Source organism: Bidens hawaiensis, unplaced genomic scaffold, assembly GCF_021521415.1.
Source record: "Bidens hawaiensis isolate Kalapana, Puna unplaced genomic scaffold, B.hawaiensis_p1.1 tig00017762_1, whole genome shotgun sequence".
NCBI lineage: Eukaryota > Viridiplantae > Streptophyta > Magnoliopsida > Asterales > Asteraceae > Bidens > Bidens hawaiensis.
In genome coordinates this window covers 266,961-286,422 of record NW_027492680.1, presented here as the reverse complement: position 1 = coordinate 286,422, position 19,462 = coordinate 266,961, and the positions used below count along the sequence as shown (strand labels likewise).

At 34.7% G+C, this 19,462-nt stretch overlaps 2 protein-coding genes and 1 pseudogene across 3 annotated transcripts in view; 2 read left to right on the top strand and 1 right to left on the bottom strand.

The window, feature by feature from the left end:
• Positions 1-19,462, top strand: part of LOC143554592 (uncharacterized) — a 171,850-nt gene that overhangs the window by 94,555 nt on the left and 57,833 nt on the right. The gene's annotated exons all lie outside the window — the stretch shown is intronic.
• Positions 6,912-9,829, top strand: LOC143554614 (alpha,alpha-trehalose-phosphate synthase [UDP-forming] 5-like; annotated as a pseudogene). The gene is made up of 3 exons (XR_013139050.1): positions 6,912-8,889; positions 8,976-9,249; positions 9,338-9,829. The product of XR_013139050.1 is annotated as an alpha,alpha-trehalose-phosphate synthase [UDP-forming] 5-like (transcript).
• Positions 10,555-12,108, bottom strand: LOC143554615 (pentatricopeptide repeat-containing protein At1g62350-like). The gene is made up of 2 exons (XM_077044334.1): positions 11,800-12,108; positions 10,555-11,188 (listed from the first exon to the last, which is right to left on the bottom strand). Exons 1-2 carry the CDS (start codon positions 12,106-12,108, stop codon positions 10,781-10,783), a joined length of 717 nt encoding a protein of 238 aa, XP_076900449.1. The 3' UTR covers positions 10,555-10,780.

Here is a 19,462-nt window from a genome sequence, read left to right as displayed (position 1 = left end):
TTGTTATTGTGTTAGGTTTAGACAACATGCTAGGGAAAAAATATCAATACACTTGTTTATCTATCTGATTTGAGGTAGTTTGCATGGTTAATATGTTTTCAGGTTTACAAAAGTCTGTCATGCATTTGCCTTCGTTTTTTAAATTATATTATGTTGGTGAATCGGTTATGAAAAACTTAATTTTCAATAGACGAAGTGTGTTCAGGTTATCTTCAAAATGACATTATACAAATAATACTATAGATATATTTGTGTTCATTGTGTTAGATTATTCATATATCCTCATATTAGCTTGTTTAGTTAAATCATTGCATTGTTTGGTCATGAGTAGAACAATGCGGTAACGGTAAAGATCACTTATATAAAAAACGAATCGATATTTACAACACAAACGAAAACACAATTTTTAATGTACTTCATGTTATTATAATCAAGAACTAACTCAAAACTCGATTGCAATAATCTCTCATGTATGCTATAACGCTAATCATGACGATGTATTTATAAGGGTACCCAGCTTGACAACAAGTGTAACAAAACACGATAAAACTCTTATTGCAACCCATAAACCTATTACATCATTAATGAAGGTCACCGATCTAAATAGGTTCAACCAGATTACCCACACGTGACGGGCTAAACGATAGAGATTGCCAACATTATGAACTAGAAATAATCAACCATTATGTTCTTTTTGTCTGATAAACAACATACATTATAAAGTTAAGCACACGATTCTTCACCCAATAAGAAGAAGCACATGGATGTGGAGACTTGTATTACCCAACTTTATAAAGTTATAGCCACATGGATAACAACATGAACCTACATAAAAGTGAATGCATTTTGGTCATCCTACATTATTAATGCTTTAACAACGTGTGATACCACTAGATGTCTTTTGAAGATCATGTTCATTATTTCCAAAGTAAAAATTAAAGAAAAAAAATCTCATAATTGTAATAACTTACCAACCTAAATATTTTTTACTTGACTACGAGAAGCTAACAACTTTTTTTTATTTATACTGAAGTATAGTATCTCGCTCATCCTAAAATGTAGGGGTGTGCGTGGTGCAATTCGGTGCGGTTTTTGGTTAAAACCAAACTAAAAACCAAAACTTCGGTTTTTGGAGTGTTTGAAACTGTTCGGTTTCGTTTTTTTCGGATTTCGTTTTGGTTTCAGCTCAGTTTCGGTTTTTTCGGTTTTTTGCCGTTTGAGCTTAAAATTTTAGGCTGAAAAGAAAGTTGACAAAAAATAATGAATTTAGGTATAAATATTTTTGTTAATTGTAAAATAATAGAGTATTATACATTTTATCAAAAATACTGAAGTTACATATTTATTAAATTCTTATAAATTACTTAATATAAAATATAAAATAAATAGAAATTCGGTTCGGTTTTTTCATTTTTTTTACATGCAAAACCAAAACCGAACCGTTAGTGCGGTTTTTACGAAAACATAAAAACAAACCGTCGGTTTTTGTTTCGATTCGTTTTTTTCGATTTGGATTTTTCGGTGTTTCCGGTTTCGAATTTGTTTTTTCGGTTTCTTAAACACCCCTACTAAAATGTTTCGAAACATGTATGTTTAACTTTGTAGTATTTAAGGTATGCATAAGACCATGTGTTATAGTTATAAAAATGTAAAATTGGTACTCATATAAAATAAAATAAGATTTTCCTATTCACACTCACTTAGTGGCTGTTTGGTTCATTCAGATTTGAATGAGTCAGATCTAAATGAACATCTGTCCCATTCAGCAACAACAGTAAGTCTGAATGATTCGGACCTAATTTTAACCATTCAGATGTTTTTCTATTTGAAACCAAACAGTTTGAAGTTTGAATGAATCAGATGTTTACATCTGAATGGTTCCATTCAGATGTAAACAAACAGCCCCTTAGTGATGTTGTGGTAAAGAGGAGTGGTATTTATAAATATATTAATTATTTTTAAACAATTAATATTATTCTTTTTAAACAAATTTGTCTTATGAAATGTCGATTCAAACACGTGTCAAAACCGTTTTTCAAACCTGTATCTTTTTAGAAAACGACTCCATTTTTCGGGTGGTCCGAAATGTCTATTCACATTTTAATATCATCAATAACTCTAGATGCAAAATTAGTTTATAAATCATTCAACACCTTATTTAAATAAGTTGTTTTTGTGAAGTACTAACTCTTGCCTTTAGTAATATTTGACATAGGAACATAGGCATAGGCCAAGAACCATTATTTTTGTACTTGGACACTTTTAACGTCTCTATATTTGACTTTACAACACTGAAACGTTCTGCCTCAACTTTCCAACTACTCTTGGTGGATCTATTCTAACTTTATGAAAAGTGAAGACAAAGTATGTGTGATCAATTATATAACAAATCATAACAATGTGAGGGGAGTTTATGTTAAATACTCGGGTTTGGTACGTGTATTGTATCAGGGGTGACCGTGACCGGAGCAAACGATTAGGAGCCATGAGACCATGGTCTTGGAGATGGAACCCCGATAAAAGTTAATGCTTTTTTTTTTTGGTAAAGGGACGGAACCTCAGTAAACATTTTATAGATTTTATACGACAATTACAAGGAGAAGAAAGGAAAAAGAACCTAACAATACTTAGGACAAGACCCACCGTCCGCGCCCTTGTTTACAACTCCACAAACAGGTAGTCTAAGTAATTATATTAGTATATTGTTCTCCCTAATTGTGACCAACATTTTGGACAATCCTCACCATTGAAAGTCTTGAAGATTAAATCTGGACCGTTTGAAGTTCTTGAAAACCTTATAGAAGCAGAAGTTGAGGTTCCAACTTCCAACAACTATCTTAATACTTCTTATTAATGTGAACTTATTTAAAATACCAAAAATACTAATTATATACAAAAGAAAATTACATTTGTGGCATACTATTATATCGATCTAACAGTTCATTAAATCGTTTATCTGCCAGTGCCCAGTGCCAACTACCTTGGGTTTAATGTTAATCAGCCCAAAAAATGAGTTGGTGCTAATATCATCCGCATGGCCATTTCAGAAATGGACAATCGATATCACGGGATCGTTTTCAGAAGCCCTGGGACGCGTCAAAATTTTAATAGTGGCAATTGATTATTTCACTAAATGGGTTAAGGCTAAGCCGAGTACTGACCCAAATAATGGCCCATCTTATGACAAAGTAATAACCCATATCCCAACTTCTTAACCGTTGAGCCCATTTTATTCTTTCAAGCCCATTACAAAGGTAGACTGTACTCTGTGGCAGCCCAATTCCAACAAAACATGTATTTGTTAAACCTTGTCAATGTATGTATTTATATTCTTTTGAACTTTATTTTAATCTTAGTTTAATTATGTTAAACATTGGGTGATGTAATTTGTTTTGGTCTTGAAATGCTGATTGACACAAAAACTTTATATGTTATTAAAGGTTTTAATTCTTTTCATTATATTGTAAAATATCTTCTCACAATATTGTAATGATTATGTTTAGTTAACTGTTTTCTATTAGCTTGAAGATCGTTTGAGAAAAGCTCAAAAATAACTCGCTCGAAAAAAGCTTCATATAGCTAGCTCAGTTTGAAAACGAGCCAAATTTATTTAATTAACAAATGTTAATTGATAAAAGAGAATATTTGAAACAGAAGATACAAACTCATTATACAATTACAACAATTCCACATAAGTTCAATGATAAAGTGACAAGTTGTATATACTTGTATAACATGCTAAAGTAGTAAAAGTTAATGACGTATTTAAGTGTGTAATGCTATGATTGGCTTGTGGGTAAATTAGCGATTCACATACCATGATCCATATTCAAGGGTCCAAGTGAGTTTTAATTAAATTAAAAGTTTCCTTATTTAAAAAAAGGTATTCCATAACTTGCTTCTAAATTTCATCGATAAATAACAAATAAACGTATCAAGTAAAATATCATCCACAGAAATTTCGATGGTAGGTGGGTGTAGTCCGCCATCACTTTTTTTTTCACAAGTTACAAATAAACCCACGCCATATTTTTTTTATATGCTAACGCTTAACTTTCATCAAGTTACACAATTAACCCCACAACTTTTTAATGCACAATTAACCTCACAAAATTTTAATACAGTTACCCTCAAGTTTCATTTAGTTACACAAACAACTTTCAAGTTTTTAATATGATAACTACACAAACAACTTTCAAGTTTTTAATATGATAACTTACGTTCGTTAACTTTTTGCATCGCTACTTAATGTTTCTTAATTGTCAGTCACAACACACGCCCGTACAACAACTAGCTTATTATAAACTAGGTATGTACCCGCCATGATGCGACGATACATTAACATGCATTCGGTTGGTAGAAGTTCATTATGATCGTGGTGGGTACATTTAAGTGGATTCGACGCGAGTTAGGTCGATTCTGGTTACGTTCGTTACGACACAAAACTAAAAACAAAACTAAAAACAAAACATTGGTCGGTACCTGGGCGTTACAACGTCGAGTAGACATAAATTGGGTCGGTTTCGGTTACTTCCGTTACGATACTTAACTAAAAAGAATCAAAATATTGTATGACGCGTCACAAGCTGGTGCTGCCACGTGGACCAATGATGTTTGTTACAGTTGTAGAACAAAAAAAGACGGTCGGTAAAACCTGGGTATTACGGCGGAGAGTGGATTCGAATTGGATTGGTTTCGGTTACGTTCAATACGATATTGAAATTGAAACAAAAAAAATGAATGATATTTCAGAAGCTGGTGACATCACGTGGACCAATTACTGTCTTGTAGCACCGAGCTTCTCAAATGTTATATATAATTAATTAGCAAGTTAATATACAAAGTTTAAAAACTATGTTATCAACTTATCATAACAACATAACTTGTACTAATAAACAACTTAATAACATTTTTAAGTATCATCTAAATATCAAACACTAGCTAAACACTTAACACCTGTATAAGTGAGTACTGGGCTTTCACTTTCAGCATCAGCATCAGCATCAGCATCAGCATCTTCACTCTCCACACCACAAATTGACACAACACTACCATTAATCACATGTACATTATGCATTAAAACTTGTACTTTAGCCTGTATTTAGCATTATGGGCCTTGAAAAAATGGGCCCAGAATTCTTTTCTTGAGTAATTGGTTAAACCAACGGTGGATGTAAGTAATGTGTTCATGTGAGGAATCTTTAAGATCTTTTTAATATTAAAGGTGGAATCTTTGATATTTATACTTTAATCAAATAATAATCTAAGGTAATTTTTCTCTTGTTTCATCAAACTACCATTAAATTAATAAACTTTTTGCATAAATTTCTAATTTTACTTTGTGGGTTGTGTTTCATTTTCAAGCTTCACATTTGGAATCTTTACTTCATAACTGAAATGGCAGGACTGTGAGCAACTTTCCAGGTTTGTTGAATCTTTTTGTGATAAAGATTTGATTTTTACATCAAGATTTGTCACTTTTATCAGTTTTGCATATCACCTGTTTGTAAATATGCTTGATTTTTATTTTTTTATGATTCTTGCTTTAACAGACTGCTAGAAGTAATTTAATCTTTTTTCAGTGTTAAAATGTTTGTTATTGAAAAAAAAAGAAGTTATTAATATTGCTTTTTTAAGGTTCTTGCTTTAACAGACTGCTAGAAGTAATTTGATCTTTTTTCAGTGTTAAAATGTTTATTCTTGGAAAAATGTTATTTTTTCTGGTTCAAAATATTAATCTTGATTTTTAAGATTCTTGCTTTAACAAATTACTTCTAGTAATTTGATCTTTTTTCAGTGTTAAAATGTTTGTTCTTTGAAAAATGTTATTTTTTCTGGTCATAAATATTAATATTGATTTTTAAGGTTCTTGCTTTAACAGACTGCTAGAAGTAATTTAATCTTTTTTCAGTGTTAAAATGTTTGTTATTGAAAAAAAAAGAAGTTATTAATATTGCTTTTTAAGGTTCTTGCTTTAACAGACTGCTAGAAGTAATTTGATCTTTTTTCAGTGTTAAAATGTTTGTTCTTGGAAAAATGTTATTTTTTCTGGTTCAAAATATTAATCTTGATTTTTAAGATTCTTGCTTTAACAAATTACTTCTAGTAATTTGATCTTTTTTCAGTGTTAAAATGTTTGTTCTTTGAAAAATGTTAATTTTTCTGGTCATAAATATTAATATTGATTTTTAAGGTTCTTGCTTTAACAGACTGCTAGAAGTAATTTGATCTTTTTACAGTATTATAAATTGCTTGTTCTTGGAAAAATGTTATTTTTTCTGGTCATAAATATTAATATTGATTTTTAAGGTTCTTGCTTAAACATATTGCCAGAAGTAATTTAAACTTTTTCCAGTATTAAAATGTTTGTTCTTGGAAAAATGTTATTTTTTCTGGTCATGAATATTAATATTGATTTTTAAGGTTCTTGCTTTAACAGACTGCTAGAAGTAATTTAATATTTTTTCAGTATTAAAATGCATGTTCTTGGAAAAATTTAATTTTTTCTGGTCATGAATATTACTATTGATTTTTAAGGTTCTTGATTAAACAGACTGCTAGAAAAAGTTTGATCTTTTTTCATTATTAAAATGCTTGTTCTTGGAACAAAAAGTTATTTTTTCTGGTCATAAAAATAAATCTTGATTAAGGGTTTCCTAAATTTTAATGTTTTACAAAGCATTTTTAGCTTCTGGGAATTTGATATTTTCATTAAAGATTCTTTCTTGCTGCTAAATTATTAAACTTTAGTAATGACAAATTGGGAAATTTTTTTGCTTGTATAGTGATGGTTGATCTTCAGTTTCTTGATATCTTTATACACATTATGCATCTATAAATTTGATATTTTATGTGTTTTTTTGTAGAATTTAGCTCAAGAAAGACGAAATTTTGTAAACTTAGTATCGATAATGATGTCGAGATCTTACACTAATCTCTTTGAACTTGCATCCGGTGTACCATCATCAGGCTTTATTCGGACCGGGAAAAAGCTATCCCGTGTGGCAACGTGCCAGGGGTATTATTAGAACTAGACGACGAAGGTTTTAGCACCGACACCCCATCATCCGTTTATCAAGAACTGATGATCATTGTCGCAAACCAACTCCCACTTCGGGTCAACAAACGACCCGACGGGAGTTGGGACTTCAGCTGGGATGAAGATTCCCTTCTCTTACAACTCCGAGACGGGCTCGGGAACGACGTGGGAATTATTTATATCGGTTGTCTTAAAGAACAAATCGACACGAAAGAGCAGGATGACGTGGCGCAAACGCTGCTCGAGAATTTTAAATGCGTGCCCGCGTTTATCGATCCTGATCTTTTTACTAAATTCTATCACGGGTTTTGTAAACAACACTTATGGCCCGTGTTTCATTACATGCTTCCGTTGTCACCAGAGCTCGGTGGCCGGTTTGACCGGGCTCTGTGGCAGGCGTACGTTTCGGTCAACAAAATATTCGCTGATAAAGTTATGGAAGTCATTAGTCCAGATGATGACTTTGTATGGATACATGATTACCATTTGATGGTTTTACCAACTTTTTTAAGAAAAAGATTTAATCGGGTCAAGCTCGGGTTTTTCCTTCACAGCCCGTTTCCATCTTCCGAGATATACCGCACTTTACCCGTTAGAGACGATCTTTTACGGGCCCTTTTAAATTCGGATCTAATCGGGTTCCATACTTTCGACTACGCAAGACATTTTCTTTCTTGTTGCAGTCGGATGCTCGGTTTATCTTATCAGTCTATACGAGGCTATATCGGGCTCGAATACTATGGTCGTACGGTCAGCGTCAAGATTTTACCGGTCGGGATTCATTTAAAACAGCTTCGAAAAGTGCTCGAGTTACCCGAAACCGAGTCGAAAGTTGCGGAGTTAAGAAGTCGGTTTCTAGGTCAAACCGTGTTACTCGGGGTTGATGACATGGACATCTTTAAAGGAATAAGTTTAAAGCTTTTAGCTTTCGAGAATTTGCTGACTCGGCAGCCCGAAAAACGGGGTAAGGTGGTTTTGGTTCAGATTGCGAACCCGGCTCGTGGTCGGGGTAGGGACGTACTCGAGGTCCAGTCCGAGACTCATACCACTAAAGAAAGAATTAACCGACACTTTGGTGGGCCCGGTTATGAGCCCGTTATCTTGATCGATAACCCGCTTCAGTTTTACGAGAGGATTGCTTATTATGTGATTTCCGAGTGCTGTCTCGTGACAGCTGTACGAGACGGGATGAATTTGATACCGTATGAATACGTTATATGCAGACAAGGAAACGCTAAGCTTGACGAAACGCTAGGGGTAAATCCGTCATTTCCGAAAAAGAGTATGTTAGTTGTCTCGGAATTCATCGGCTGCTCCCCGTCGTTAAGCGGGGCGATACGGGTCAACCCGTGGAATACCGAAGCAGTAGCGGAAGCTATGGATTCGGCATTGGTTTTCTCAGAAACCGAAAAACAAATGAGACATGAAAAACATTACAGATTTGTTACCACTCATGATGTCGGGTATTGGGCCCGCAGCTTTTGGCAAGATCTTGAAAGATCATGTCGGGATCACGTGAGAAAAAGATGTTGGGGCGTTGGGTTCGGGTTGGGGTTCCGGGTTGTTGCATTGGATCCGAACTTCCAGAAGCTTTCGATCGAACATATTGTTTCGGCTTACAAACGGACTAGAAAGCATGCGGTTTTGGTGGATTATGATGGTACTTTGACACTTAATACTTCAAACAGCACGGGCCCGAGTTCTGAAGTTATAAAAGTAGTGGATAGTTTGTGTCGGGACCCGAATAATGTGGTTTTTGTAGTTAGCGGGAAGGATCGGGCCACGTTGACCAAATGGTTTTCACCGTGTGAAGATTTGGGCGTTGCAGCCGAGCATGGTTACTTTTTAAGGTACATATATCGGCTCGTTTCGTCATATCTAGAGTGCGGGTTTACACTTTGTTTTAAGTTTTAACGAATTGTTTGTTTTTGGGTAGAGAAAATAAGGATGCGGAATGGGAAACGTGTGTTGCGGTGTCGGATTTTTACTGGAAGCAGATTGCGGAGCCCGTGATGAAGTTGTATACCGAAACAACAGACGGGTCAACCATCGAGACTAAAGAGAGCGGGCTCGTTTGGAATTATCAGTATGCAGACCCGGACTTTGGTTCGTGTCAAGCTAAGGAGCTTTTGGACCATTTAGAAAGTGTTCTTGCTAATGAGCCCGTTACGGTCAAAAGCGGTCAAAACATAGTTGAAGTTACATCACAAGTTAGCATACTCTATTCCCTTTTCGTTTGACCCGTAACCGTAACTATCTATTTTGACCCGAAAGACGTACTGTTTGTTTTTTAAACAGGGGATAAACAAAGGGCTTGTTGTGGATCGGCTTTTGACGATAATGAAACAAAAAAATATGATGCCGGATTTTGTGCTTTGTGTCGGGGATGATAAGTCGGACGAGGACATGTTTGAAGCAATCACAAGGGCAATGGCGGGGCCCACGCTTTCCCCGGTGGCTGAAGTGTTTGCTTGCACAGTTGGCACAAAACCGAGTAAAGCTAAATACTTTCTTGAAGACACAACCGAGATAATGAGAATGTTGCAGGCTCTTTCGGCCGCTTCTGAGCTGCATTCGTTAAAGAACATATCGAGCGGTTTTCAGAAAGTTGTCATTAAGTAGGGGGTGTTTACGGGATGTGTTCGTGGCCGCTTGTGAATAATTTTCGTCTTCTCCGAGTTCTTATGTTTAATGTTTAGAAAGTGTATTGTGAAATAGGTGGGTTGGACCTTGGTAGTCAATAAGTTGACTTTTGGTGCTTCAAGTCAAACTTGTAAGGTCTTGTATTAGATGTCATATAATAAGATTGACTCTAAGGTGGTTGGCTTTTTAACTTAACATAGATTATTTCTTATAACTTTCAGTAATGAATATATTATTTGGATTTTTATGACTGCCTTTTGATATAAAATTTTACATCATACTAAGTTGTATCCATTGTTATGTATTTTTGGCCTTGACATATACTTTCACTAATCTTGTTCAAAGAAAAAAAAAATTTCGAGTGAACTGCGGTTTTCTTTCCTATGGTTTGTTTAAATCTTCGGTTTTAGTCTAACAGTTTCAAATTTGTGATTTTCGTCCATGCGGTTTCAATTCACTTAGAATTAAACCCAAATCCATTAACCCCGTTAAGTCTGGTCGTTAAACCCATTAGCTTGCCCCTCACGTGAGGGGCATTTTTGTCCTTTTTTTCCCCAAATAAACACCAGTTGTGATTCGCAAGCCCCCTCACGTAAAGGGTATGTCTATGGGTTTAACGACCACACTTAACGAGGCTAATGAATTCAGGTTTAATTGCAGATGAAATAAAACCACATAAACGAAAATCGCAAATTTAAAACTATTGGACTAACACCGCATATTTGAACAAACCACAGGGACGAAAACCACAGTTACTCAAAATTTTTATATAAATACCATAAAACATAAAGCTTTTATAAAAATAAGATTAAATGGACATAAAAGTTATTGTGAACTAAATACTATCCGTAAACCGCTTACACGTCATAGGGGTCGTATACATTCTCGTCAAATCATACTGGCCGTGTGACCCTGTGGCCAGTAAGATATGGTGAAAATGTATATATGGGCCCACAAAATATAACTTTTTGAAACTGACTGATGTATACGTCAAAAACCGGCATTAAGTTATACGACGGGCTAATTCCGAGTGGGCCCGAGGGTAGCCTATAGCCCGATTTGTATTCGGGCTTCATCTTAACCTCGATTTCCGTTATTTCACTCGCTGCTAGACGAATAATCGTCATCAAACATATCTTGAGGCGGATCATAAATAATCATATCAGGAAAAACTTCCAAGAAATCTTGTTTAACCTTTTCCCTTAGTTGCGGATACGGTAAAAGCCCCTTCATGATGACCCGATAAGGCAACGACAATGGCGGGTCAGGAGCCCGTCTCATTTCGTCATATATATCCATTGCTTCCGATGGCAACCCGCTATCGAAAAAACACCTAATAATGTCACCAAATGTATGCTGATCAAAATGCACCTCTTCGTTCTTTAAATCTTGCCATACTCGTTTCACCTCGTCCACCTTTTTATTTCTTGCGAGCATCATAAGCATGTCCCGGTAAAAGAACATGTCGGGTCGGTACCATATCTCTTTCCGCACCACCTCATATAACTGCACAATCAAATTTAACATTATTAAATCATTCTTAAGCGAAAACTGAACCATAACTGTACTGAAATAACCAAACTAAATAAAAAACCGACAGTTTGGTTATGTTTTATTATAAAACCGAAAAACCGAGTTCAAGTAATTTATAAGTAACTGTTAAAGGGTGTAGTCCAAAAATTTTAGATTCAAATGTGTAAAAATCAATTAATCATTAATTAATGAAAAAATAATCAGGCCCAAATTATTACTTTGGGCCATTTTCTTTGCCAAAAACTTTCAAGCCCAAATGGTAAAACTGTTAAAATCAACGCAGACCCGTTATGAAAACTGAAAACCGCAAAAAACCCGATTTTAAGTAGTTTATAAAAAATTAGAAAATAGTGTAGCCCAAAGATTTTAGGCTAAAATGTGTAAAAAAATAAAAAAAAATAAGAGGCCCAAAAGGTTAATTTTGGGCCAAAATTTTTCAAACCAAAATGGTAAAACCGAAAAAGAACAATTGTCAAAAACCTAAAAAACCGAATTTTCAGTTTTTGGTTCAGTTTGAGCCCAAACCCGACCTAAACCGACCCCTAATACATTTAATCAACAATATTTGAAAATTTCTTACACACCTTCATGGATAAATAAACAAGGTCTTGTCTTTGAAACTCAAAAAGGACCGAAACGAGGTCAGATTTGAGAAGGCGCGAGACATGTGACTTGATGTAACGATCAAGTCGAGCCGGGCTCGATTCAAGTCTCTTGAGTTCTTTGGCTATAATCAATCCTTCTTTTCCCATTTCTTTCTTTCTCCTCCATATTGACAATGAGGTTGAGCCCGAGCTCGTGTGGTTATAGTAAACAGAATCTGATACGGTTTTCAAGTTTGACCAGCCCGTTGACGCTCTTCGCAGAAGGACGGATCGAGTGTAGTTGAACATATTGATTATTACACCCCTGTTAGAGATTAATAGCTGTTAAGTTTCGTTCGATGATCACGTATTTTGGTTAAACGGGCTGTGCGGGCCAAGTTTAACGAGTTTTGGTCAAATTGTTCAAAAGTGTCATTTACTGCTAAATTTAGGCCTGTCACTTTTATCCGCAACACGAGAAACTGTTAACCCGAACCCAAACGTACTCGTATCCATGAAACCCAAATTCACACAACCCAAACGACCAAACCTGGAGGTGCAAACAAGCCGAGTTGCTTGTGAGCTACTCGAGATCGGCTCGTAAAAAAGCTCGATCGATCCAAGCTTAAACGAGCCCGAGCTCCTAAAACTAAGCTCGTTTAATAAACGAGCCCGAGCACGAGCTTCACTTATCGATCTCGACCCTCTCATTAATAATTTTTTTTAATATATATTTTATAATTAAGCGGTATAACATTATGAAAAAATAACTAAATAATATATTTGTGTTATATAAAAAATTAATTGAAAGAAAAATATATAAAAATAATTATAAATATATAAAATTAATTAAAAAATAGTAAACGAGCCGAGCCTGAGTTGACCTTCAAAAACCACTCACGAGCCGAGCTCGAGCTTTAGAACTAGAGATCAAAATGAGGCAAGTTCAAGCCTAGTCGAGCTCGGGCTCAACTCGGCCCGTTTGCACCCCTACCCAAACCCGAACAGTTCTAATTCGGTTCGGTTACTTGTTACTCGTTTTGGTTCAACCCGAAAAACCCAAAAAAGAAAAAAACTTTGTTGCGTTTTATACCCGAATAGTGCGCGTTCATTCATTTAGTATTCCATCATTAATTTACTCGACACTTCGATTGGCATTCCATCGATTTCAAGTTCTATGGGTATTATACTTATAAATTCTAAATGCTTATTTATTCTACTAATTCCACGAATATATATATTTTTTTTAGTTTTCTAGTTGAAATACTCAAAACCCGAATAACCCGTGAGAGATTAGAGTCGGGTTTCATTTCTAAATTTATATTTTCTTCCAAACCCGAAACCCGAAAGTACAATACGAATTAGCATCCTAGCTAAAACTTAAGAAAATAATCAAATGACTAAAGTTTAATAAAACATGAACCAGTATACTCCAATTGATAATAATAATAATAATAAAATGATAAAACACCAGTAATTTGATTTACTGACCTGCTTGACGCCACAGTCGGCGATTAAAGAACCGGCACTCGGGAATTTAGTGAAGGTTCAGTTGCAGGCCGGTGAGTCTCATTTCGAACGAAATTATTGGGCCAGGCTCAGTTTGCACCTAACATAACATAACATAACATAACATAACATAACATAACATAACATAACATAATACTTTCTGCTATTCGCGGACCGTTGGGAATAACATATTGGTTTTTTCAAATACGCGGTTTCGGGTATGGAATTGGGTTTAGATATGACCGGGTATTGACAATAACCGGGTCGAATTCGGTCTGGGTATTGCCTTTAAAACTCATACCCTATGCATCGGGTTCGGGTCGGGTATAGAACCGGGTATTCTAAAACCGGGTATAATACCTTATTTTTGGGCATTGAAAAAAACCCTATTTTCGGTGTTTTTTCCCGGGTATAGATTAGATTTTTAAAAAGGTTGCACTTTTTAAGGGTATTTTTAGAGTATTTTTTGGGTAATTTCGGGTATTTGAAAAACCCAGTTTCGGGTATCGGAAAAAACTGGGTTTGGGTATGGTACCGGCTCGGGTTTTCGGTAATTACCGGGTACAAGTCGGGTCCGGTTCAGGGAACGTGTTTTGGTACTGAAATGCATACCCTATCCGTACCCTACTGATAGGGTCGGGTACGAATTCAGATATTAAAAGCCCAGGTATAAGAAAACCCGGTTCCAGGTATTTTTCAGGTCCGTTTCCAGGTTCGGGTTTTTTGTGCACCTGTATTTGGGAACAAATATGATAAATGTGAGATCGTTATAAGGAAATTCGTTGGCTGGGACCAACAACGATAAAAAAAATAATAGTTGGGATTAATAAAAACCAATACACCATATGCGTATGTAAATGTAGATGATTGGATGTGAGTTGGAATACCTTGTTAATGTAGAATCATGGTTGTTTATATTAAATGAAAACTTGGTTTAACTATTTGCGCAATTGTAGAAAGTATCCTTGAGTTTAAGCGTAGGGATTTTGCCCAAAGTTTACATGTGAAACTAGATAGGAATCATCTTGTTGAAGTTAGATATTGTTCATGACCTTTTGGGTTGATACTTCTCACACTTCTCATTTATATCTCTCTTTGTATTTTAACTTTACCCTTGGGGTTGACACTTGAACTATATATGATTTGATACAAGTTTATAATTATCGCTTTCACTATATAATTATTGATATCCAACTGTCACGTGTGACCCAGATGAAACGGGGTGTTACAGTTAGTAAGATGTTGAAGAGGTGATTACTACCTTATGGTGATACAATTGTGGTGATTTGAACCATCATCCCCTTTGTAGGGGTGATCTTCGGGTTTTTCTATTTGGGATTTTAGGTTTCAAAGTTTTAAATCTAGACCCAAAACTCACTTCAAATCTCTCACAGTTTTTTCGGGTTAAGTTAACCGAGTTTCGATTATATACAAAAACAAAAAATAAATTAAAAAAAAAAACTACAATGCTAAATTTAGGGTTGTGCGTTTAGGACTGTGATTAATCATAACTCTGAACGGCTGATACTTTGTCCATTTGACTATGTAAAGTTACGGTTGTTCGTTTAGGACCGTGTTCGATTTGTGCTAGATTTTGATAACTTTTACGACTAATACTTTGCCTATTTGACTATGCTTTAATTAGTAAAATGTGTATCCAATACAATTTATTTATTTTTTTGAACAAGGATGAAATTCATATAAGAAAATTATGAAGAAATAAACAGTAAAAATCAAGCAATGAATTTGCATATAAAATACACTACGAAACAATTCTTTCTCAACTCTTACAATCTTATAATTTTAGATATGTTATCGTTTTAATTATAAATGTTTTATTCACTTATGTCATAATTTCATAAAAAGGATCTTGAGTCGACAGTCAAGAAGAACCAAGTCAAACTTCTCAAAAAGTCCAATAAAAAAACCATTATCATATCACAATAATTTGGATTCCAAATTAAAGGAAGACACAATTAAAGCAACATTCTGGAATGGACACAACTAAAGAACAAATGTGCAAGACAATACCTAGAGGCAAGGAATGGTGGCCGGAGACGGAAGCAGTGGCTGGGGTGGCCGGCGAAGGCAGTGAAGGTGGTCGGTGGAGGCTGTTGATGGAGTGGCCGGAGGTGTGACGGTGGAGGAGATGTGTGGAGGATCTAGGGTTTGGAAGAGTGAATAATATGTTTAGGGTTTGAATAATAAATAGAAGGGTTCGGAAGCACATGGGTTGTGTACTTGTGTCTGCTTCAAAAAGGAGGTGTGAAGACATTTTTCGAAAAACAAACATACTTTAGACCTAAATATCTGCGCGTAGTCTGCGTAGCACAGAAAAATAAGTCAAGAATAGCTTTTTAAAAAAAACAAGCACCTCCTAAATAATACATAAGATAATCAAACCTTTTACTACCTCCGTTCCATTATAAGAGTCTTAGTTTGACTTTTCAAGTCTTTTTTTTGCAATCTTAACATTAAATTTTTTTTTTCGTGTCATGTAATACTTGATAAAAATTATATCAATGTAAAATACATTTAAAACCTAATCCATTCATATATTTTACATCAAGTATTATATAACACAAACAAAAATATTGTTGGTCAAAGTTAAACAAGAAAGACTTGAAAAATCAAACTATGACACTTATAATGGGACGGGGGGAGTAGTTAGTTAGTTTCCTCCGTCCAGAAGCTTAAATCACTCTCATACGATCAATTGAAAGTGATGCGAAAAACCCAAACCAATTTTTCGCACCACTTTCAATTGATCGTATGAGAGTGATTTTTAGGTTTTGTTTGTTTCTATTTTTTTTTTATTATTACTTATATAATGAGTTAGAGATAACGAATATATAATAATAAACAAAATGAATTAGTTTCATATTGACTTGGTATCATGGTATGTAAATATATATGTTCATTGTCGTCTTCCTTGTTGTGCTTCATCTTACAACCAGTCTTTTATTCATTTGATTTTTGGATTTTTGTGGTTGCTTGTAGCATCCGCAAAGATTGTACAAGCTTTGAAAGAGTGGTCTCATCAGGGTAAATCTTCTTTTATTTTTTAATTTGTTTTATGTGAACCAACCAACATAGGTTTATTCGAAGCAGAGCCTAGCCTCTTTTACTCGCCAATATCAAGTGATATTAAGGTTATTCGTCAATACTAAGTGCTAATGGTACCTAGTCATGTGGCCTCATTCTTACTTGCCACTACCAAACGAACTTAACCTTACTCGCCACTATCAAACGAAATTTACCTTATTCGCCACAAACAAATGCAAATAAGAGTCTCTCACCTCTGGAAGTCGCGCATACGGCACGACAGTGTCATACGCCATAGGTATCTGCACCAACATATCGACGCGATACTAAATGCAAGATAGTACGGTGAACCTATTTGCCACAACCAAAACATCCAACAACTCTTTAAGACTTGTCACAGTTAAGGATTCATTGTACATGAACCCAATGAGTTGTAGAAAAGCAGATTCCGCTATTCATGGCATCTTCAAATACTGGGTTTTTTTTTTGTTGAAATGCAACTTATTGAATAAAGAATTCCAATGGTTATGAACAGTAAACCCGTCGTGATCAAACCTTACCATACTGAAATACTGCCTTTTTTGTTGAAACAATGAAGAATAAACTTTTAAAGTTAGTACATTCTTCGCACAAAGGTTTGAGTCATTTGCATTACTGCTGTAAATTGAAAGGTTTCAAGAAGGTAAATATGTTGGTGTTGTTGCAATTAGAAGTGGTTTTACAGGTTCAATGCTAATAACAGCTTCTGGAAGTCGCGCATACGACACGGCAGTGTCATACGCCATAGGTATCTGCGCCAACGTATTGACTTGTCACAGTTAAGAATTCACTGTACATGAACCCAGTGAGTTCTAGGAAAGCAGCTTCCTCTGTTCATAGAAAAAAGAGTAAAGACTTATTTAAATTGATCAACTGATTAATATTGAGTTGAAAATGAAATGAAATTTTGAAGAAAAACAAAGTACCATGTTATTTGATTTTGACTTTTGGAACGTTTTCTGCCGTAGAAAAGCTGGATAATAAAAAGAAATGCAACTTATTGAATAAAGAATTCCAATGATTATGAACAGTAAACATGTTGTAATCAAACCTTATCATATTGAAATACTGGTTTTTTTTTTGAAACAGTGAAGAATTAACTTTTAAAGTCAGTAGCTTCTTCTTACACAAGAGTCATATACATTGTCGACTGTTGTAGGTAAATACGTTGAATTGAAATGGAAGAATCAATGAAATACCATAGGATTAATTTCCAAGAATCGTACATATATATCTATTGTTTTGAAAAAAAAAAGCTAATAGAAAAACAATAAATATGAGAGAACATAGTATTACCGTTTCAAGCGATCATGTGATTTCACTTTTGTATTTCCACATTTTGTTCTCATATATGATCAATCATTTTGCCACTTTTGGTGGTCAATCTCATTATTAACATGAAAATTATTAAAATTTGATGGTCGATTTCACTTATTAACATGACCATCATAACAATTTACTCAAATATGCCCATGATCACAACGATCTATTCATAAGTCACATTCACTTCAGGGAATGAAAATAAACTAGAAAAGCTTCACGGTTTTTCAATATTTACTCGACCACGCATATGGTGCATCAAATCAAACTGTTCATACTCTTTTAATGATATTGCTACTTAAGGAGCATATCTCAGGTGTGACAAATGAAATTTGTGTGATCAAAATTTTCCTTACAAATTACCCTTCTCTTCACATAATATAAATTGAGAAATAATGACATGACCAAGTCATGTAAATCATGTGGGTCTTAAATCTTACGACCATATGTTTAATGATAATGAGATTTCGAGAATATGAAAAAAATAAAAATTTTGGACTGAATTAGCATTATTTGCCAAACCACAAGGACGAAAATGACACTTTACTCTTAATTTAATTGTCTCTCTTTATCCACTCTAATTCGGTATGAACACCTACCTTAAAAACCAATTTGTGTGTTTAGATGATCATAACTTCGTGTTAGAAATGGAAATTGAAAGTGAAATTGATTTTGCAGAATAAGTCTGACTATCCTTATTACAAGGGAGTTGGAGACGTTTGCGATCCGATTGAAGTGTCGTTCGATGATCATAATATTGTGTTAGAAATTGAAATTGAAACTGAAATTGATTTTGCATAACAAAAGTAAATTTCTAAGCATAGATGGTTATGAAGATGTTTAGCTAACGCACGAGAAAGCGTTGATGAAGGCGGTGACACAAACAGTACACATTATGTCTTTTACATTGTGTCGACAGTCAATCTATATATTAGTGTCTGATATTCATTTTGAACCTTTGGCACCAACAAGAATGATTTAAAACTAATGTTGTGTTTTGTAGTAGCCAAATGTAGCCACTAAGTTTAGTGTATTTCGAAAACTTGTGACTATGGTTAACTGACTTACACCAACTCGCCGCGTCAAGTGGGTAAAGAAAGCTAGTTCCAACCAGAAGGGACTCAAGCCCACGCATATTTCGTCACTCATGTTTCAACATTATAGCTTAGTGCTTGGTTTTTCACATTCAAAAGTGTGTCATCCGAATGCGCCAGATAATTTGCAAAGTAATTATACAATTCCACATAAGGGTCTGTGTGGTGCGGTTCGGTGTCGTTTTTGGTTAAAACCGAACCGAAAACCAAAACTTCGGTTTTTGGAGTATTTAAAACCGTTCAGTTTCGATTTCGGTTTTCGGTTTTTGCCATTAAAATTTTAGGTCAAAAGAAAGTTTTCAAAAAATAATTAATTTAGGCATTATAAATTTTTTGTAATTGTAAAATAATAGGCTATTAAACATTTTACCAAAAAATATTTGAGTTACATGTTTATTAAATTATAAATTACTTAATATAAAATATAAAAAACCAAAATTTAGGTATCTGGTTCAGTTCGGTTTTTCCGGTTCTTACAAAAACATAAACCAAACCGTCGATTTTTGTTTCGGTTTGGATTTTTCAGTTCCGGATTGGCTTTTTCGGTTTCTTGCACGCCCATAATTCCACGGATGGCAAAACTTGGAATCGTATGTTTTAACTTGGGCATGGGGCAGATCTATGTGTTAACTTGGGGGCGACTGCCCATCTTAAAA

Excerpts from the sequence above, each read along its gene's own strand:
- LOC143554615 (XM_077044334.1), bottom strand. The coding sequence starts at position 12,108 with ATGTTCAACTACACTCGATCCGTCCTTCTGCGAAGAGCGTCAACGGGC. Across the intron at positions 11,189-11,799 it reads TTGTTTATTTATCCATGAAG|TTATATGAGGTGGTGCGGAA; the intron begins GTGTGTAAGAAA and ends TTGATTGTGCAG.